This window comes from Protopterus annectens, chromosome 2.part0, assembly GCF_019279795.1.
Source record: "Protopterus annectens isolate FY-2018-M chromosome 2.part0, PAN1.0, whole genome shotgun sequence".
Classification (NCBI taxonomy): domain Eukaryota; kingdom Metazoa; phylum Chordata; order Ceratodontiformes; family Protopteridae; genus Protopterus; species Protopterus annectens.
This window is the reverse complement of record NC_056728.1, coordinates 1,266,739,234-1,266,763,595: the sequence shown is the minus strand read 5'-3', so window position 1 is coordinate 1,266,763,595 and position 24,362 is coordinate 1,266,739,234. Positions and strand designations below refer to the sequence as shown.

Below are 24,362 nucleotides of genomic sequence, written 5' to 3'. Positions count from 1 at the left end.
TTGCAGGTTCACTCTTAAGTAGGAGTATTGTTTTTCCTGTTGTTAACCAGACTGGTGGCTGTTCAGGGCATGCATATAAATAGTTCTTACTCAGGGCTAAATCTTCATGTAAAGATGTTAATACTTTTAGCCAGAAATCAGGTACGGCATCTGGGCCTGGAATTTTCCAGTTAGGAGCTTTTCTTAACTTTGTTTCAATTTTTCTGGCCATTACTTCATCCCATTTCATATTCTGTACATTTGAAGTTCTTGTTCTTTCTTTTACTTCTTCTATCCATTCAGCATCTTTGTTATGTTTCATAGGATCTTCATAGATATTTCTCCAAAATATATAATTTCTTCTTTTTTTTGGTGGTTTTTCAATTCCTTTTGCCTTCTTTCTCAATTCTCTATAAAATGTTTTGGGGTCATCAATAAATTTCTTATTTTGTACTTTTCCTTTATCTGCATATATTCCAAGTTTTTCTGTCTGTGCTGATATTTTTAGTTTATTATTTGTAATAGTGCACAATAAATCCTGATCTGTTCTGATACCATGTATTGCTTTTATCATGTCTATCTTTTATTTTTGTTCATCTGTTCCCTCTTCTAAACTCTTCTAACAGTGACACTTCTTGTTTTAATTGCTTTATAGTTTTCTCTATTCCATACTTCCATGATGGCATTTGATTTCTCCCTTTTCTTTCCTTGTTATCCTGTGTTTTTGGGGTACGACTTTATCTGTTATTAATTTAGCTGCATAGTAATATGTCCTATTTAGTTCTGTTATGTTGTATGAATTTCTATGAAGAGTCCTAATTACGATATTCATTCATTTTATCAAACTTCTGACTTTTTGGGTTTTATTGACTTTCTGTAGTCTGTTTCTTTCATTGCTCTTAATATGTCTGTCCAGCTCTAGTAAATCAAGCAACTCTTCTCTTAGATCATTTTCTTCTAAACTGAGGGCACATTCTTTGTTATCCATTTCCTACGGGCATTCTGCAGAAAGTTCCAGAGCATCTTCTTGTGCCGCATTCTCTTCAGTTTCATCCTCTGTCATCTGTTGCTCTTTCATATGGGAACTCACTGGACTATCACTCCACAACACTGACTGTGTCAGAGTTGCCACAGTTTTCTGTTGCTTCCTTTGCTGTGCAACTCCAACTAAATGTTTGTACTTGTTTCCTATGGAAAACTCCAAAGTATCTTCATAGGGCAGCTGAGCAGATGTTTCCTGCTTCACTAGTTTCTCCTTAATTTTTGGATCCATTGCTCTCTTCTGCTGCTGTGTTATCAGATTTTCTACACTAAATCCTTCACGTTGCAAGTAATCCAACCTCAGTTTCTTTTTCTTTAACTTCTCCATTACTAATCCTCTTTTCTACTTTCTTCTTTGTTTTCTTATATTTTTGTATTGTAAAATGTTCCACATTCAGATGCCTTTGCCTGTGTTTCTCTTCAGATATCTTTGGTGCTGCTTTTTGTATTGATTCATTTTGCTTTCTCCTTTGCATTAATCTCCATGTGGCCTGTCAGGTTTTATCAGAATCTTCAATGATTTACAAGAACTGTTTCATTGTCACTTACTTCTCATGTCTGGGTCCTGTAGCATGGTAATACTCCTCTCCCTGTCTTATAATACCCAAACTCCATCCTTTCACTCCATTACTGTCTTATTTTAGAGGGAACATACGCTATGCTGTCAGGTCTCTGCATGTTCTCATATCAGGGTCACCTTCTCTTATGCTTTTTCTGTCTGTTTGGAGACCTGGAAACATTTTTCTGTTGTTCTTTGCAGAACTAACATTCTGTCCATCTGATCATACTTCCCCTGGTACACTTACTTTACTCCATTAGTCTTGGGAGGCACTGATGAATTCATGGGTACACCCTTCTCGTATCAGCAGACTTTGCTCCCAATCTGCATCTGACAGAAAAGGTGTGCAGTGTTATAGCTGTCAGATAAGTGATTCTGTCTCCTCCAAAATGCAGACAGTATAGCTATAAAAACTCAGCTCCACAGTGCCTATTCCAGATGTGGAGATTTATTACATATAATAATCCAGCAATTTTGTAGAAATTTCCTCCATCATTTCAGCTTCATCTATGTTAATTTGCACAGGGCATGAAGGAATTAGCTTCTGTCAGGATAAACTTTGTACAGGAGATGTCTTGGCCTGTTTGGAGCTATGCTTGCCTTGAACACTCTGTCAGCCCTGTCTGTCCGGATGTCTCAGTTTAATAAACAGTCTGGAAACAAAGCAGTTTATTCCTCCAAGTACAGGGCAGATCATGGCTCACCATCCTCTCTTGGAAGCTAGTTCATTTTAAATTATCCTGCAGCCTCTAGTTATCAAGCTCCCTTTCCTTCCTTCTTTGGCTTAACTGTTCTGCACATCCTCCTGCTTCATATTACTGCTCCTGTATCTCTTTCTGCAGTTATATTCTGGTTTCTTGCAAGTCAGTCACTTCTGCTTGAAAACACCAAAATCTTTCAGCTGTTCCTGACAGCTACAAAGAAAGGCCACTGAATTTCTGACAATACTTTATTAATTCATCATACCTGTCTTGCAATGCCACTTTTTAGTTTCTGAATTATAGGCTTCTCCTGCCATAACTTCTTTGACACCATCTGAAAGTTAGTTTGTAGTTTTGACAAACAACTCCCACATCCAGGATGGCTTCAGATATAAGCTACCTTCTTCCCCAAAGAACAAAAAAGAGGGAAGGATAAATATTATAAACTGTATTGTTAGGCCAGTCATCACCATCATCAATAATCCTGGATTCCGGCGGAGCCTAGATGGCCAACTGAGAGCAGTGAATTTTCAGAGCTCCGTAAACTAGTATAATAATATAGGAAATTTTTATTATTTTCAAGTTTAAAACAACAGAAATCTATAGATAAACTACTAAACTACATAAATATCAATTTTGGTGGAGATATACTAAAGTTTTCCTGTCAAGTAACTTGGAGATATATTGAATCACTGAAAATGAACAACTCAAGGAATTCTCACCTAGATGCTGCTTTGAAAAAAGAACTGCAACTGATAACAACTACCTTACAGGAACTATCTTTGAAGATGGATGGATTTAAAAATGACTTAGAAAACCTCAAATTAAATTCTCAAAAACAGAATGACTCTCTTAAGGAACTATTACATCAACACCAGACAAAAATAACAAATATAGAGACTTCTCTAAATGAAATTGAAGGTAGACTCAAAGAGGAAGAATCCCAAAAAGAATTTATGCTTAAACAGAATACATGGCTGCTTAACAAAATAAATGACTTAGAAAACAGGGAAAAGAGAAACAACATAAGGATAGTTGGTCTGCCTGAAAACACTGAAGGAGAAGACATTATCTCATTTTTAACAATATGGATTCCTGAATTTTTAGACTTGAAAGAGGGACTTTCATTTGGAATTGAAAGGGCACATAGAGCACTGAGGAAACCTGCCTCTAATTCAACAAATACTCCACCTAGATCCATAGTTATACATTTCTTTCATTTCTGGACAAGGAACTAATATTAAAATCTGCTTGGAGAAAATCACCCTTAAAATACAATCAAAGCCTGATAAGGTTTGATAATGATTATTCTTCCAGAATACTACAACAAAGGAAAAATGTCTGGCCAATAGTAAAACTGTTGAAACAAAACAACATTAAAGCACAACTTGCCTTTCCAGCTAAGATAAAAATACTTTTTGCCAATGAGATGAGAACCTTTAGTGACATAGAAGAAGTTACTATATTCATCAAAAACAACAACATAGTGCCTATTCCAGAAGAAATGGAATGGATGGCCCCTACTCTTAAAATAATAAAAGAAACAAATGCTTGGACTGATGCTAGAAAGAAGAAACAAAAAAAAAAAACTGATTCCAAGATAGCTGTCCCAAAAAAAATAACTCTTACAACTACATCTCTCAAAGTATCAACTGATATGGTACATCACTTGTCATCTGTTTTTATTAAAAAACAATGAGGGATTCTTAAACAACTGAGAAACAGTAATGATTTATTCAGAATGTTCAAAAGTCCAATAATTCTTCAAAGACAAAGGTAGGTCAAGATGGGTTACTATTCATATGATATATTAGCCAAACAAAGCAACATATAATAGCAGTAACAGTAGAGTGTTTAAAAAATGCTGTCATGGAGACTAATGCCTTCTTCAGTTAAAGTATGATTTAGAAATGTCATGTATATCCTGGTTAATAATAGTAGCAAGCTGTTAGTACGAATGCCATTGTTACTCTGATTAACTATGGTTAGTGTCAGGTATGGCAGGTATTATGGCTTCGAGTGCAGTTTAATCAATCCTGAAATGGTGTGCGTGGATACAGCTGTTTGGAAGCTAGTACAAATGTCATTATTACTCTGTATAGATATGATTGATGGCATTTGTGGTGGGTATTGTGGCTTTGTGTGCTGTTTGGTCGATCCTGATGTGGTGTGCATGGATGCAGCCATGTCTGGTAGCTGGTGCAGATGCCATTATCTTCTTCTTCTTTCGGCTGCTCCCATTAGGGGTCGCCACAGCAGATCACCTGTTTCCATTTCTTCCTGTCCTCTGCATCTTGCTCTGTCACACCAACCACCTGCATGTCCTCTCTCACCACATCCATAAATGTTATCTTAGGCCTTCCTCTTTTCCGGTTACCTGGTAGCTTCATCCTTAGCATTCTTGTCCCAATATACTCAGCATCCCTCCTCAGCACATGTCCAAACCAATGTAATCTTGCCTCTCTGGCTTTGTCTCCAAACCTTCCAACCTGGGCTGACCCTCTAATATACTTATTCCTAATCCTGTCTATCCTTGTCATACCCAGTGCAAATCTTAACATCTTCAACTTTGCCATGTCAAGCTCTGACTCCTGCCTTTTTGTCAATGCCACTGTCTCCAACACATATAACATAGCTGGTCTCACTTCCCTGTTGTACGCCTTCCCTTTCACTCTTACTGGTACTCGTCTGTCACAAATCACTCCTGACACTCTTCTCCAGCCACTCCATCCTGCCTGTACTCTCTTCTTCACCTCTCTTCCACACTCACCATTACTCTGAACTGTTGATCCCAAGTAGTTAAACTCATCCACCTTCACCACCTCTACTCCCTGCATCCTCACCATTCCTCTATCCTCCCTCTCATTCACACACATATATTCTGTCTTAGTCCTGCTGACCTTCATTCCTCTTCTCTCTAGAGCATATCTCCACCTCTCCAGGGTCTCCTCCATCTGATTCTTGATGTAATCCCACCTCCACCTTAAACGCATCCGTCACTCCCACTGCAGACCTCATCGCTATCACACTACCCTCATCCATATCCTGTACCCCTCTTACGTACTTCTCTGATGCTCTCGACTTCCTCATACAGTACCACAACTCCTCTCTAGGCACCCTGTCATATGCTTTCTCTAAATCTACAAAGACACAGTGAAGCTCCTTCTGACCTTCTCTGTACTTCTCCAGCAACACTCAGAGCAAACATCGCATCTGTAGTGCTCTTTCCTGGCATGAAACCATACTGCTGATAACTAATCATCACCTCCCTTCTTAACCTAGCTTCCACTACTCTTTCCCATAACTTCATGCTGTGGCTGATCAGTTTAATCCCTCTGTAGTTACTACAGCTCTGCACATCACCCTTATTCTTAAAAATCGGTACCAAAACACTTTTTCTCCATTCCTCAGGCATCCTCTCACTTTCCAAGATTTCATTAAACAATCTAGTAAAAAACTCCACTGCCATTTCACCTAAACACCTCCATGCTTCCACAGGTATGTCATCTGGACCAACAGCCTTTCCGTTCTTCATCCTCTTCATAGCTATCCTTACTTCCTCCTTGCTAATCCACTGCACTTCATGATTCACTATCTGCCCATCATCCAACCTTCTCTCCCTCTCATTCTCTTCATTCATCAACCCCTCAAAGTACTCTTTCTGTCTGCTCAACACACTCTTCTCGCTTGTGAGTACGTTTCCCTCATTATCCTTTATCACCCTTACTTGCTGCACATCTTTACTAGCTTGGTCCCTCTGTCTAGCCAATTGGTACAGGTCCTTTTCTCCCTACTTAGTGTCCAACCTTTTATACAACTCTTCATATGCCTTATCCTTAGCCTTTGCCACCTCTCTCTTTGCCATGCACCTCATCTCCTTATCCTCCTATCTACTTTCTTCATTTCTTTGACAATCCCACTTCTTCTTCGCCAACCTTTTTCTCTGTATACTCTCCTGTACTTCTTCATTCCACCACCAGGTCTCCTTGTCCTCCTTCCTCTTTCCAGATGTCACAGCAAGCACCTTTCTAGCCATCACTCTTACTAGCTCTGCTGTAGTTACCCAGCTATTCGGTAACTCTTCATTGCCACCCAGTGCCTGTCTTAACTCTTCCCTGAACATTACCTCACAATTACCCTTTTTCAATTTCCACCATTTGATCCTTGGTGCTGCCCTCACACTCATCCTCCTCTTCTTGATCACCAATGTCATCCTACAAACCACCATCCTATGCTGCCTAACTACACTTTCCCCTGCCACCACTTTACAGTCTCCAATCTCCTTCAGACTGGCCCTTCTACATAAGATATAATCCACCTGTGTGCATCTTCCTCCACTCTTGTATGTCACCCTATGCTCCTCCCTCTTGTTAAAATATGTATTCATCACAGCCATGTCCATCCTTTTCACAAAATCCACTACCATCTGACCTTCTGCATTCCTTTGCTTAACACCATACCTACCCATCAATTCCTCATCCCCTCTGTTCCCTTCACCAACATGCCCATTGAAATCTGCTCCAATCATCAGTCTCTCACCCTTGGGTACAGTCATCACCACTTCATCTAACTCACTCCAAAATTTTTCTTTCTCATCCATCGCACACCCAACTTGTGGAGCATATGCACTAACAACATTCATCATTGCACCATCAATTTCCAGCTTCATAAACATCACTCTATTCGACACTCTTTTCACCTCCAAAACACTCTTAGCATACTGTTCCTTAAGGATAATGCCTATGCCATTTCTCTTCCCATCCACACCATGATAAAATAATTTGAAACCGCCTCCGATACACCTAGCTTTGCTCCCCTTCCACCTGGTCTCTTGCACACACAATATACCAACCTTCCTTCGGTCCATCATATCAGCTAGATCTCTCCCTATAACAGTCATACTGCCAACATTCAAAGTTCTGACCCTCACTATCACAGTCCTAGCCTTTACCTGCCTTCAGGCATGCCTTCCCCCTCTTCTCTTCCTTTGGCCAACAGTAGCTCAATTTCCGCCAGCACTTTTTCATTGTTTTTGCTAACTTGTTTGCTTTCAGCTCTTTCCAGGCTATTGCCGGGCTGGGAGGGAGGGAATTTAGGCTTGGGGTTGCTTGTGAAGTGAAGCTTTTCTTTAGGTGCATCGCCCGCCTTTGGTAAATAGTTCATAGACTCATTAACAGTATCAGATGCTCCCAGGTTGCTATGATAACGGTAACAGAGTGATGATAAAGCTTAACAGCTTGTGGTCACTACTTTATACGAAGTTATTTATTTGTATTAACTTGAATTGTAGTTTTTGTAGCCCGTCTTGACCATGAGTAGTATGGTTATCAAGATAACCAGTGTTTTTTACATGACATCAAACTGACCGGGTTAGAGAGATAGTGGAAGCCTGAACTTGAAATGTTACAGAATGTAATAATCATATTCTGAACAACTACTATTAAATTCACAATAGACATTCAGTTTAATGACATGGGCTTGAGTTTAATAACATTGCCGTTTTAGCTTGTCATGAATGGCATACATTGTATTGAACGTCGGGGGGAAGCATGGTGGTTTTCCTGTATAGGTGAATGTGTGTGGCGGGTCATGTAATTTCTTATTAGCTGTTTTTGCTAACTTGTTTGCTTTCTGTTCTTTTCCTGGCTGTTGCCGGACTGGGAGGGATGGAGTTTGGCCTTGGGGTTGCTGGTGAAGTGAGGCTTTGCTTTGGGTGCATTGCGCACTTCTGGTGAGTGGTTCGCAGACACACTGGTGGTGCTCAGACACTCCCAGGTTGCTATGGTAACAGGATGACAGCGACGATAATGCTTAACAGCTTGTGTCAAATTGTCAAATAACTAAGTTACAGCAGGGAAGAAAAAGAAAAAAGAAAAAAAACACATGCATGAAAGACAATGTAGTGTTTGATTTTAGTAATCTGGACACAAAATATATAATCGTCACATAGGTGAACCAATCCGTTGAATTTAGATATTAAAATCTGGATTCAATAACTTGTTTTTTGTATAGTAACACTACTGTCTTCGCTTGTCATAGGTGACATACACTACACTGAACATCAAAAGGAAGCTTGATGATTTTCTTATATAATTAAATACGTATAACAAGTCATGTAATTGTTTTAACTTGAATTGTAATTTTTGTAGCCCATCTTGCCCATGTGTAATACTTAAGTGGTTACCAAGACAACTAGTGTTTTGTACATGACATCAAACTGATGGGGTTATTCAAGAGAGATAGTGGAAGCCTGAACTTGAAATGTCACATAATGTAACAATCATATTCTGAACAAATAGTATTAAATTGACAATAACCACTCCGTTTAATAACACAGGCTTGAGTATAATAAAACTGACGTTTTAACTTGTCATAATTGGCATACACTGTGTTGAACATCAAGGGGAAGCATGCTGATTTTCTTACATGAGTAAATATGTATAACAAGTCATGTAATTGCTTTAACTTGAATTGTAGTTTTGTAACCCATCTTGACCATACATGATAATTAAACTGTTACCAAGGTAACTAATGTTTTATATATGACATCAAACTGTCAAGGTAAACAATAGAAACCTGAACTAGGAATGTCACAGCATGTAACAAACACATTCTGAACAAATAGTATTAAATTGACAATAATCACTCAGTTTATCCTTTGCTGATTATACAAACAAAGTGATCACTTAAATGCTGACAAACAATGAAATTTAACTTCTGACATATCTAGTAAAATACATTGTATTATAAACATTAGGTATACATATTATTATCATCTATTTAGATGAAGTAATACGTTTTGAAAGACTTCATCGATAAGGGTGAATATGTTAAATAACTGTATGCTATAATCTTTTACTGAGGTTTTATATATGATACATTCTTCTTTACTATGTTTGAATTCCTTGTCTCTATCTTTCATGTAAATATTAATTGTTTATAATAACAAGTAGACATTATATTGTATTAGAATTATGTCTAATCTACAATAGTACTATATCTGTTCAAATAACATAAATGTTGCTTATTCTTATTATAAATATTCTCCATATGATAATTCAACTGATGGAGCTCAGATGTTCTGATTTGTCAAGGTATGAGTGATAATCTGATGGGCTTAGGTTTATTCATCAGATTAGGAATGATTTTCATTCCATGGCTAGTGCGGATCTTAGTTTTGTTAACATTTATTAATTTAAATTTATTTTACAAAAACATTTTTAGCATGTCTGACCAAAACATTACTTTATTGGTAAACCTTCAAAGTATAATACTGATAATTTCCTTTAAAAGCTCAAACATATACTTTATACTTATCAGAGGAAAATGTTTACTAGTCACATTAAAACAAAAAATACATAGTTCAAATAACCTAAGATGGATTTAACTTTATTATCTTTAAATACCAATGGCTTACACAATCCTAGCAATAGATCAAATCTACTGAAATATTTAAAATTGAACTAAGCACAAATTGTCTTCCTTCAAGAAACTCATTTCAAAACAAATGACAACTACAAATGGAATCCCAAGGAATATATAATATTGGTGCAGTCCACTTATAAAACAAAGTCAAAAGAGGTAACAATTATATGGAAAACAAATGTGATTAACCCAAAAAGCATTTATAAGTATGAAGATAAAGAAGGCCTTATGGCATTTGTAATAGTTAAATATAATAACAGATTATGGACCCTAGCCAATCTATATTGGTTCCCAGGCATTGTATCAGGAACTGTTAAAAAACACTTGGATTTCATTTCCAATAACTATAAAGGCAACTTAAAATTAGGAGGAGATTTTAATTGTATATTTGATACTTGTGAAACTACAAATAAAAGACCACTGCGTACATCTACTGTATCAAAAGCTTTAAACAAGTGGGTAGAATCATTTCATCTTGCAGATACTTTCAGATTTAAAGAAGATAAATCTTTGTTGTTTTCCCATCAAGATCACATATTTGGTACCCAAACTAGAATAAATAAAATATTTACTGCCCATGACTTACACTCTTCTTCTTCTTCTTTCGGCTTTTCCCGGTTAGTCGCCACAGCGGATCACCTGTCCGCTCATGATTGGTAGTGGAGTTTTACGGTGTTGAGTTGCCAGCCTGGTGCTCAACCTTCCACAGAAGGCACACACACATGCACACACACACATCTAGGGCCAATTTGGAGTGTCCAATCCACCTACAGCATGTCTTTGGGATGTGGGAGGAAACCGGAGCACCTGGAGGAAACCCATGCAACCACAGAGAGGACATGCAGACTCTGCACAGAAGGCACCCCAGCCAAGGATCGAACCGGAGAACCTCTTGCTGTGAGGCGGCAATGCTAACCACTGCACCATCATGGCTGCCCATCCATGACTTACACTCTAAAATCATTAATTTCTCAATCACTGCCTGCCCGTTTTCAGACCACAATTTACTGATACTAAAACCTCAAAATGGGTACAAACCATTAATGTTTAACTCCAGAATTCCAGCATATATCACTAAAATTAAAGAGTTCAAACTCTGTCTATTATCTGAATTAGAGTGTGATTCTGAATTATTAGATCTACAATTCAAACTTTTGTCAGAAAACGCTGAAAAAAATCAAGACAATTTGGAGATGAAAAAGAAAGTAGAAGTATTAAACAATAAATACAATGAAATTTTAACACATGCAACTAGTTTAGCTCTAGAAAAACTAAAAATTAATACTTTGGCCACTTCTCCCAAATATCTACATAATTTATTGACAAGAATCAAAATACAATCAAAAGCTAATAAAATTAAAAGTATCTTTCATGAAAAGAAAGGGGAAAATCTCTCGGATATAGGTGACATTCTTGATGCCTATAGAAATCACTATATGGTACATTTCCAAAAAGAAAATATACATACTGATCAATTAAATCTAGATGAAAAATGTTCCAATATAAAAAAATACCAGAAAAATTAAAACTAGCTCTCCAAGCACCCATATCCTACAAAGAGATTACAGATACAATAAAAGAGGGTAAAATAATAAAGCTCCAGATATAGATGGCATAATTATGGAAATATATAAACGTTTTCCTTCAAAGATAATATCCCTCGTCCATAAAACTTTATCAGAAATTCAGTCACAAGCTTTAATTCCACCCTCTTGGAGATATTCCTTAATTGCACCAATCCTAAAGGAAAACAAATCCCCAAACCTCTGTACTTCATATAGACCTATATCATTATTAAATAATGATTATAAGATATTTATGACAATATTAACTAACAGACTGAAAATACCACTATCCAAAACAATAAATAATGATCAGACTGGATTTATATATCATAGACACACACATGACAATATTAAAAGGATAATTTCTCTTATAGACTATGTTAACAAAGAAAACAAAGAAACACTCATAATTGGCTTAGATATAGAGAAAGCCCTTGATTCCCTAAATTGGGAATATTTATTCAAAATCCTAAAGCTATTTGAATTTGTGGCATCCTTTATTCATCTCCTAAAGAATATATATATATATACAAATAATTTAGCATATGTCAAGTTAGGTCCCTTTACCTCTGAATCTATACATATAACAAAAGGCACTAAACAAGGATGTCCCATGTCACCAATACTATTTGCTCTGGCTATTGAAATACTGGCAGATTTAATTTGTAACAACATAAAAATCAAAGGAATAGATGTTTATGAACAATACAATTCTAAAATAATGCTATTTGCTGATGACATATTACTAACATTATCTAATGCAAAAGAGACATTAGAAGAATTAGATATATTAATTGGCAAATTCTGCATGACTTCAGGACTCCATTTTAATAAATCAAAATCAAAATTTTTATTTCTAAATAAAAAGAAAGAACTGCAAACTAAGGTGGATCACATCATAGGAAAAATAGAAACTACCTTAAAATATCTAGGAATTGAGTTATGCAAGGATAATAATGAACTAGTCTCAAAAAACTACAGTAATATCATTAATACAATTAAAGTCTCTGTGGGAAAATGGAACAAAATAATATTAACATTTGAAGATAGACTACAGTTCATAAAAATGGCTTTACTGCCCAAGACCCTATATATAGCCTTAGCAATACAACTGTTACCAAAAAATAATATACTTTAAGAAATAAATTCATGCTTAATAAATTTTTTATGATTTCCCAAAAGAAACAGAATAGCATTAATACATCATCAGACCATGGAAACAGGGAGGATTAAACTTTCCTGACATAGAAACATATATAAAACCATCAATATCTAAAACAATCTCATATTGGATAAGTCCAAATTACTCTGCAAAATTGAAATAATTACTAACTGTAATATTAATGAATGAATTTGATTTACAAAAAAAAATTCAAATAACAGATATAAACAATCTGCCATGGCACATATGTATTAGTCTGCAATATCACATAACTAAATCCACTAAAACTTGTATGATTAATTATTACATTGACTCATTTAGGGAAATTGTTAGTGCAAATATAGACTTAAAAATCTGGTTTGATCTTTTAACAACATTTATAGTCACAAAGAACTTTTCACATAAAATATTTAGAGAAATTATTAATTCCTGGAAACCGAAAGGATTTGTTTGTTGGCTCCAATGTATCAAAGAACTAAAAGTTTTAGATATGCAAGTAATACTAACAGCATACAAAATTCCACAACAGGATGGCTAACTTTACAAAGTATTCTATCATACTCACACGATTTAAGTAGAATAATTAATAATTCTTCATTTAAAGAAATACCTAAATTTATGAAATGCATATATGAAATCATATATAATGACTTTGACATGGGAAACAGTGTTTCAAAGTTTTACAAAATATTGTTAAACTATAAAACAACACCCAAAACCTCATATTGGAAACATATAACAAAAGGACACTCAATACAGTTAACTGAAGATATTAAAGCAAATTTATTATTATCGATAAAATATACATCCTTCACACAATACTGGAAAGTTTTTAACTGGAAATGCTTGCACAGAGCATTCTTAACCCCAAACAGAATCAGCAAAACTAATTCTTCCATTAAAGGAAGATGTAGGAGATGTGAACAAGTACTCAATGCAGATTGGGACCACATTTTCTTTGATTGTGTTAAAATTAAGCCATTTTGGAATGGTGTTAATAACTTTTTACAAGCCTTATTTAATGAATCATTTTATTTAACTAAAACTCTTGTATTATTAAATGTAAATGAAGGTTCTCAGTTGAATAGGTCAAATATGTATCTTGTATGGACTATACTTGCAATCTTAAAGAAGTGTATAACAAGAAGATGGAATACAAATGCAATACCAACCTTGGAAGACTTCTACAGCCTACCGAAGACTACAGCATTACTGGAAACTAAAATTAAAGAACCAAGATTGTATCCAAAGCCATTTATCAACAACCCTTGGGGACTGATTAGACACTCTGATAATGGATTGGACATACTTATACAGTAATTGTACATATTGTACATATTAGATTTGTTAGAGGCTAATGTAAATAGTGTAAATAGTTAATTTAGATGATATTTATAAATATTATGGAATTTATTCAATTATATTTGAAAATAAAAATTTTTGGAAAAAAAAATAATCCTGGATTACCATTTCTACATGAGGTATCCCATCAACATTAATCTTTGTGACCCAATCACTCGAGCCCTGGTATTACAGCAGCATTTTCTCTGACGGTTTTACAGGAGATGCCTTAGTATTACTAACCTTTTAGCTGATGGGTACACCTCTTGGTACTCTTCCTAAAATATATATGTTCTTGCAGCACTGAGCCTTATGAAATATACTGCACAGTTGTATAATGTATTCATGCTAACAGTATATATATGAATAATAAGATCTTTGCCACCAGGATACACTCTGCCTACATTCCTCTGCTAGTAAGTTCATAATTGTTTGCACAGCAGCTTCTGTTATGTATTTTGTTACTACTATTATTGTTCTTTATGGATACAGTTATTATGAGTATAATTATCTTATGGTATCATATTACTCCTTAAACTATACTACAAATGTTTATCAGTTCAATTCCGTTCACTATTATTCAGTTCACAAATTTTTATTCTTAGACATTTTCTAGGTATTGTGTTTTATCAGAGAGCTGGTATTTGTGTTTTACACACACACATACCATTATTTCTTATGTTTATATGGCTGTCATCCTGCAGTAAGAGCATTTGTTCTTGCAATCCCTCTGCATATTTTGAGCTCTACAAAACGATGTTATGCTAGAGTAATATGATATATATATATATATATATATATATATATATATATATATATATATATATATGTTTTTTTTTTTGTTTTTTTTTTTCAATACAGTATATATCTTCAAAGAGTGCTGAACCATTTGCTATGAAATGGACAGCCCCAACAAAAAATGGACTGACATTCACACCTAGATAGGTCTCTGTACTTGCTATATCTGAGACCTGGTTTAAACCCTTCCCTGTCATTTCAAGAACTAAATATGTTACCTGTAGAAAGGAGAGAATATGCCAGTGATGAGACAGGGTGGTTATGAATGCAAGCAACAAGCACAAGCAAACCCACTTCTCAAAATACCCCAAATATCGACCAGTAAAAGAAAAGGACAGAAAATATATTTGCATCAGTTCATCCAAACAGCTCCAAAGGACAAGGGTGCTTATATCAATGATTTGAGTACAGAGTCTGCCTATAGCTACAACTCACTGTAGAATGTATCAGTACACACACAGCAGTTCAACACTGACACTTAAGATAACATCACCAATAAATGACTAACACTCAGTTCTTAGGGCCAATCCAGCATTTACAACTTTATCTGTAGAAGGCATAATTTTACTCAACATGGATGATAAAGAAAAAAAACGAATGGAGGATCACTGATTATCACCAACACAGACATTGTTTTGGCAATTTTCCCTCCTTATGCATAGACAGAAACAAGTATCTCCCTGAGAGTTCTGCACTATAGACATCTCTGCTTCTCTAAACACTCCCTCAATATGTACCTCATTATTTTGATAACATTTATATAGCACAGATACCAGTCTTTCCCTAATGTTTACCTGCATTTTCCCAAAACTAATCCCGTTGATTGTTCCCCAACACCATGTTTGTGAAATGCCATAATATCCACCCTGAGCCCAGGTAACTCTTTCTTCATTGATGTTACCTGAGCCATTTGCACAATGATGTTCTTGCAGAAGTGGCAGTGAGCCCCCCTCAAAGTTTAATACTGGAGAATGCAACCCCCTACTACAAATTACTAGCTTTATTTAGACACCCATTAGCTTTGCTGATACTATTTCTATACTTTCTTTAAAATATTGCTGTTGAATGTAGTAGTAACAGTTTTACACTGTACTGCTTTATCTTACTATTGTTTACTTCTTTTATACTCGGTAGCATCATACTGCTTGAGTCCTGTTCAATTTATCCTTTATAGGTATCCAGGTTACCACATGATTACTCCAATTCTACTTATGCTCATTTTTTTTTTATTTTTTTTTTATTACCAAAGAGTCTTATCATCTCACATGTACTTTTTGATTTCAGAATTTGACTTTTTCCATATCTTACATGTATAATATTTAATTAGTATAAGGACAGCAATGTCAAATTACAGATACTGCATATATAATGTTTAGTAATAAACTAGCAATAAAGTTGGAGAGACATTCTGAGATACACACACACACATACAAAGATGCGTTTATACATGCATACATTTGCATACAACTAAAAAATTTACAGTGACATCTATATACATATTTCATTATTTCTTATTTTATACTAACAGTCTGTGAAACTTTTTGAACCTTTTAACTCCTCCCATGAATCAGTACACTAGTTATGCCTTCTTAGAATGTACTTGTCTGAATATGTTTTATTGTATTTGGTTTTCATTGCTGTTTTTGCTGTTTTTGTTCACAGTGCATTGTAATTATATTACATATTTATATTCAGTTGTTAAGAGTATAATACTGTTTGTTTGTCTGCCTGGGTATATTGTAATACACACAATTTACTTTGCTGTTTGAATTGTTTGTAAGTTATTAATCTGTTCAATTATGATCTTAATTTTGACTTCTGTTCTGAAAGACATTTGCTGTCCAGCCACCCCTAGCCAATTATCAAATAACTAAAACCATCTGTTGTTAGAATTCAGATTTATATACATACTGTCCTGCAGATTATGTTATTCTCAAGAACAATATTAAGGATCTGTTCTTTCTTTTACAGCTGGTCGTTTGGTGTCTTAATGTGGGAAATTGTCAGTTTAGGTAAGTGTTGCATCCTAAAATGGTTGATTTTCCACCATGTTGAAAATAATATTTGGATGTGAATCATCTTTATTTTTAATTCCATAAATGACAAACAGGTCAAACAGTCAAATAAGCAGAATGGCAGAGGAGAGGCAGGGGAAAGGGCTGTTGTGTCTAGTGAGATGTACATGTAAACATCATTTCTACAAGCAAAAGTGCTAATCAGCTCCCTGTACACAAAACAATGAATATGCATTGACATTATAATGGTATTCAGACACGCAATGCAATTAAATCACCTTGCCTGTTTTGTGACTAGCAATCAGTATCCGTGACTTTTCAATATCAAGCTTCCATTGGTTTCATTGTGGGGGATGGGGAAAGTATACAGACTGTCTGTCTCTCTCTCTCTCTATATATATATATATATATATATGTATATATATATATATATATATATATATATATATATATATATATATATATATATATATATAGGACCGCTCATGAATTGTTTGCAACATTAATGTTTGGAATATTTTCACCACAATGTCAGAACACAGAATGTCAACAAGCGCATGCTAAACCAACAACTGTTTTGCAGGGGGGGGGTGGCAAGCTCCCCATGCATCCCCTACCAATTATATCTAACTCCAAGAATGCACAATTGCAGGAGAAAGGGAATATTCCCCTACCCAAGGATTATCAATTATCTGCACATGTTGACTATTTGTTTCTGTAGAACAAAATGTTGTCAACCAAACACACATCAACATTGTGCTTGTTTGACAGGAAGTATGAGATCCATCATCATCATCATAATTAATGTCAAACCCCTTTTTCTACATGGGGTCAGGATATCACATCAACTGCTGCCATCTCTCTCTTGATGCAATGCCATTGTTTGATCCATAACATTATGCTTCTGATGTTAGAAAGGTAATGTTATACAGAGCTGGCACTGTGCTCTTCCATCCTACACTACTCAACATTTAAAAAAACAGCTGCTACAGTTTATGCCACATACTGAGTGATAATGGTCTTCAGTTTTGACTGCAAATAAGACCGATGAGCATGTGCCAACCATGCCCCCTAACACTTTCTGCCTGTGTCAGCTGCCTATCACACTCCACTCTAGCTACATTTCTGCTGGTGCAGACTTGAAATTCCATTTTGAATCTGTTTTTCAAATTTGAATGGAATTTGAATGTGATGTTGTTCATTCCCACGTCACAGAACCATTAAAACCTGTTTTAAATAATCTACGTTTTGTTTAAAAAAATATGAAAGGAGAAAAATTCTGAATATTATTTCTTGAATTTATGTAATGATGTGCTTTTTGTGTGTATGAAAGGAAAAAGCTGGTGTATGTTAGCTTTGTGGAGGCTTATAGTAGATATTGACCTCTGTTTTATCAGTCCAGATTTTTGATGTTTCTAGGTTGAGAGGTATGCTGCTGGTGCAGACTTGAAATTCCATTTTGAATCTGTTTTTCAAATTTGAATGGAATTTGAATGTGATGTTATTCATTCCCATGGCACAGAACCATTAAAACCTGTTTTAAATAATCTACGTTTTGTTTAAAAAAATATGAAAGGAGGAAAATCCTGAATATTATTTCTTGAATTTATGTAATGATGTGCTTTTTGTGTGTATGAAAGGAAAAAGCTGGTGTATGTTAGCTTTGTGGAGGCTTATAGTAGATATTGGCCTCTGTTTTATCAGTCATATGATCATACACAATAAAATTCAATAAAATGACAGAAATAAAATGACAAACTCAATGACAACCTACAACACAGTACATGAAAATAAAAAATAATGAAAAACACAAACTGAGAGAGGAAAATGGATAGTTAATAACACACACACACTATAAAAAGAATGTAATTGCTTTTGCCTGTTTAAGAATTAGAATTTATCAGGCTGAAGTACAGAATCTAGAGATGCAGATAGTATCCTAGCAGTATGCAGGGCACTGATGAGATTGTATCTGGTTCGGTTACTGAGGCCATACTATAGGAGGGACATTAAACCAGCTGAGGGTTACTATGATGGCACATGCAGTGATAGACACAAAAGCAAAGAACAAGGTTCAGAACACTGTGAATGTGCCTACTGAGGATGGAACAGAAAAGTTAGAGGTGATATAACTGGAACTGGACTGATGGCAAAGAAAGTGCAGGCAGAGACAGAAGGATGAATAGTAACTTCAATAGCAACTTTTAAGAACAGCATTACAAAGTGTAAATTTAAGTGCCTAGTTCTGTGGCATAGATGGATAAAACTCTATCTGTACTCCAGATGACAAGAGTTCAGTTAGTGGCTAGGTATCTAGAAGAACCAAATGGGTGGAAGTGACAGATATTTTTGTTGGTGTATCAGATCTGATGGAGGGGTTTTGCATCTCACTCTTCATTCCACAAAGAGCTCCAGGGGTAGGTGGAGGCCAGTCCCTGAAAATGCATTTTCATGGATGTAGGGAGGAATGGGGGCATGGCTACCCAAACCAGGATATTAGTAACAGGAAATATGTGGGAGTGTGCATGGCCCTATACTAGAAACATTGACAGTTACTGCTGTTATGTGGGTGTCTATCTCACCACCGTGGGGCTAGGGTTAGGGACCTGCATAAAAATTCTTCTCATGGCTGACTGGTTAACAGTTGTTTCACGGACCACTCTTACCTGTCAGATGAACAAATGAACTTCAGTGGCTGTCATCCTGTGTGAGAGGTAGACGAATGGGCACCAGAGTGCTCTCATTAGAGGGGATTGAATAGGCAGCTATAACAGTGGATTTCCTGTTGGAATGTCTCCTTTAAAGGTGCTTTATTTACATGTGGGTAAGGCCCTCTGCACACCTAAACTTGTAGAATTACTCCGAGATCACAATACCTCTGAGAAAACCAGACACTCTGAGAAAAATCAATCCTGGACTTAATATATAATATATATATATATATATATATATATATATATATATATATATATATATATATACACACACATATACGTGTGTGTGTGTACATTTTTACTGACAGCCTCTCTATTGTAGGATTCACACTAACAAGTCTCAGCATATTAAATAGTTACTGTGGCAGTCGCTTGATGGTTAGCATACACATGTACAAAAAAAGTACCTATAAAGGAAAATGTAATTTTAGGAAGAATGTTCTGGAACCTTAAAATACAGTGGTGATGGGGAGTTAAAGGTCCATGTTACAAGCAGGAAGAGAGTGATTGTAGAAAAGGAGTAGGTGGATAGACTTAGCTGCAATATGCAGGTACGTTAGCCCAACTAAATGTGCACTTCTTTCAGCATTTGCATATATCTGGATAGTAATTTCCATGTAGTTGTGCTTTAAGCATTTTGGAAAACCTTTGAAGCCCTTAATATCGGTAATATACTCTATGATGTCTTTCTGGGTTTTCATAATCACTATTGGCATTATGACGAATACAATGTCATATTTCTTTTTTTGGGGGGGTTCTTATAGCAATATAATATGGCATCGCTGTGTGTTCCATTATCATTTAGTATAATAGTGCAAAGGTACTGCACCCTCCACTTATGAAGTATAAGTACCATGTCAGGCAGTATCAACTGGTGATATTTACAGTATCCTATAAATTCCTGTACAAAATGCATAAAGGTAGAAATGAGCATTTAAATGCTATTACACAGGTGCTTCACTCCAATACCAAGTAATTCCCTGCAAGTACTCTGTTATACTGCTGTGCATCTCAGAGTACTTGTAGGGAATGACTTGGTGTTGCAGTGAAGCACCTGTGTAATAGCATTTAAATGCTATTACACAGGTGCTTCACAGTAATACCAAGTCATTCCCAGCAAATACTCTGAGATGCACAGTAGCATAACTATCATTTGCCAGTAACACGTAAGCTATGATGTAATATTCATGCTGATAAGGTGTTGGAAGGATATGTAATACATATTTTGCATGATGTTGTCACTGCATACCATGTCCTATAAATAGTCTGTGGAATCCAGTAAACAGAGTGCATCCATAAGCACAGGCAGTTCAGTGCCATTGTAGGAGGTCTATATTAGAACAACAAAAACTGTAAATATTGAATGACCTAAAGGCTGAAAATGCTGAACCTCAAACTCGCTACTAGGGGTGGGGGGCACAGCCCCCTCCTCAACCCCCCCACTGTCCACTAAATATATATACCAAATCCAAGATCTCACTACAGTGAGGAAAGGGCAAATATTCTGATCTTCATTGTACTGCGATCTCACAAAAAGCATATAGAGGTTCGGCATTTTTGGCCTTTAGGTCGTTCGACATTTACAGTTTTCAATGTAGTAATAGGAACCCCATTGTAGGTGGTCTCATAGCCGGCCTTAGGCATAGGCCAACTAGGCAGCCGCCTAGGGCGCCGCTCTATTAGGGGCACTTTTCCAGTATTTATTTGGTGTAGGTAGACCAGGATGTGGGCACCAGGTTCATAGGTTCATAGATTCATAGATTATTACTAAGCTAACTGCCCTTGCAAGCCATTTTAAGCCTAGCCAATTATCCCTTGTGATACTCAAACCCTGCAACTTGTGTTTGTAAGGCAAACACCTTAACCATTAGGTCACCCTCTCAACCTGTGGTGTGTGGGGGTGCCATGGAGTCCTTTTGCCTAGGGCACAAGTTGACTTAAGGCCGGTCCTGGGTGGTCTGCAGTATATTGTATGAGTAAGTGCAGCCCCACAGTTCATAGCAGTGGGCTACAAGTCACAGTTCACAATGGTGGGTTAGACATAAGCCAAAATACTCTATCTATAAAATAAAGTAATTTTTCCCAGAGTGTGTAGCACATCTTATAACACTAGGATTGAAGTAAAAGAACATTCCCTTTAGGTACTGTAAGGAGTACTTTGTGACAGTCGCTATTATTTTTCCAATTCAGAAATTAGACATCCTCTGCTTATAAAAGTCTTTTGGCTTTTCCCAGTTAGGGGTCTCCACAGCGGAACTCCGGTCTACTCATGATTGGCAGTAGATTTTTATGGTGCCGAGTTGCCAGCCTGACGCCCAAACTTCAAAGAAGGCATGCCCATTCACACTCGCACCTACCTGCATGTCTTTAACGTCACTTGACTGCAGGGAGGACATGCAGACTCCACACAGAAGGTGCTCCAGCTGAAGATCGAATGGGAGAACCTCTTGCTGCGAGGCGACAACACTAACCGCTGCACCACCGTGGCCATAAGACATCCTCTGCTTATAGTGCAACACAAATGTGTTGTATAGCATCCGATACAAGACGTAAGAAAACAGTATAATTGGCTTAGTATAATTCCCACCTACTTCTCAAACACACACACACACACATATGGGTGTTATAAAGCCTGATTACCACAATCAGCATTGTGATACCACAACTAAGTTATACTATATATTTTGTTGATATTAGATGCACAAGGGACAATAACAAATAACTCTGTCATAGTAAATGTGAGAATGACAATGCATTCTGAGTCAATGGAATTACAGAGTGCTGAAAATACTGGTGTTTGAATGTCAGTGAAGTGGGCCATGCAGGTGATATACCGATGCATTTTTTTCAAACTGGTATCTTATAGGTTCTCAAAGATATAGAAGCTCAGAGTGTGACACAACATTGCAGTTAACCATCACATGGTATTGTTTACTATAGAGTTTTATGTCAGGAAAAAAATCCCTAGTATGGCTCCATTTTGTTCTGCAGTTGTATCTCCGACATTTGAAGTTATGTATATTTTTTCTATTGCTCATTGACCTTTCTCCATTTGTAGTCTGAGGATAACTTGAAAGTAGACCACTGCTTCCTAAATAACCCTTATGGAATATGAACAAAAATTCACCGTAAGGTCCAGTTACACATAAAAAAATATATATATATATATATATATATATATATATATATATATATATATATATATATTTTTTTTTTTTTTTTCAAGAAAATGTAATTGTACTGCTTAATGGAAATGAGTGGAAAAGGTTGCAAATCATAAGCCAACACTAGAATAAGTGATATACTGACAAATGATATGTAATATGTTAATAATCCTAGCTCCTCCATTGTTAGACATGTTACAGTTAGTGGATAAAATAGTGTGACTGTAACAGAACTTTGAAATTTCAGTATTTTGCTCTGAACAACTGTCTGATAATACGTGCTACTTTGAATACATATCTCAGTCGTATTAAATATGATACAGCCGCAATCACGGTCATTATATTTAAACAATTTAGACATGAGCTAATGTGCAAGTCCTGGATGCTGATAAATGAGAAAACTTTTTTGCTGCAATTCAGAGCCCATCCCCAGGTTGTGTCAACAAGACAGGTGTTGGCTACAACCTTTTCTATTAAAAAAACTGATTAAATTGTCAAAATAATAGTTTCTATACGAAATGTATACACCAACACAAAAATAGATAAGTAAAATATCAATACCTCCAGCCTTGAAAGGTTGATGACAGCATCTGAATCAGTTATATCTAATTTAAGAAAATCTCAGAACCATCAGTAGTTTTAACCTAGTTTCTGAGATGTCTCAACCATCAGAGATATATAAGAAATCCTACTGCCAAAAGTCAGGAAATGCATTTATAATGATAAATGCATTTTTGTAAACAATGTTGACATCTTTGCAAAAGGAAAGCCTCATTCAGATGGAAAAGACAGAAAGGAGTTTAGAAAAGGGTAAAGATGAGGATTCAGGGTGTGAGCAAATGTCACCAGCAAGTATTAGTGAAAGAAGGAAAGCATACATCAAACTAGCTTAGAGCAAATTTATTTATTAATTTATATTTGTTTACTGGGGTAGTGAACTGATCTCAGTGGACCATTTGCAGGCACAGCCCAGGTGAATAGGATTACATAAGAAATGGGCAAAACATATTTACAGATAAAAAGATATGCTAAAAAAAAATATATATATATATATATATATATATATATAAATAAATATAAATAAAATAACTAGGATATACAGGAGATAGAAGTATTATACTAAGCAATATCAAATATTAAGAACTGTCCACTGAAATAGCTCACTACATTTACCATAAAACATGGATGGTTAAGATGGTGGAAGATTAATCAATTTTATTTCCATAGGTGACTACTACAACCTTTTTAGGTTGCCGATCACCTAAACCCCAAAACTACAGTCAGTACACCACTAATGTCTAGCTCCCTCTTGAGAGGTGTGGAATAAGGTACTGGCTGATAGGACTAAGTAACCATCAATCAGGAAAATAGGAACCACTTGAAAGAAAAACAGTGAAATCACAAATGTTTCTGATTCATAATAAAGTGGAAATATATGTCATGGCCTAACCAAACCCTTTTCTATCAATACACCCTTCCAGAACCACAGTGTTATTTTATTAATACACATCTATCTGTACCTCTTAGCAAGTATTGGTAGTTGCTAACTTCAAAATGGGGGTATCTACAGGAAAAAACCCAATGAGTGGAGCTAACCAGAGCAGAGTAGAGTTGTATTATAGCAGGTTTACCTGCGATCAAACAATAGCTAGAGTTAGTCACTTCCATCCACAGACCGGCTCACTACCCACTTATTATAAACACTTTATTGACTATATACACCTCAGATTTCCATTTGTGATCCAGCCAGTCAGCCTTAGGTAAAATGAATCCCTAGACAGAAGACTCCATGGAGCCTGCCCATTACTGCCCACTTGCTGCCCCTACATCACCCTCAGTGTCTCCTCATTTTTTCTGTCCCAGTCACCCCCACCCCATCCAGATAGATTACTAACATT

The 24,362-nt window shown here is 36.0% G+C and overlaps 1 protein-coding gene across 1 annotated transcript in view; it reads left to right on the top strand.

Moving 5' to 3' along the window:
* The window catches only part of TEK (TEK receptor tyrosine kinase), a 767,861-nt gene that overhangs the window by 675,047 nt on the left and 68,452 nt on the right, over positions 1 to 24,362 (top strand). Inside the window, exon 19 of the mRNA XM_044061437.1 lies at positions 16,543 to 16,583. Within this exon, the coding sequence (XP_043917372.1) occupies positions 16,543 to 16,583 (41 nt within the window). The remainder of the gene's footprint in view (positions 1 to 16,542; positions 16,584 to 24,362) is intronic.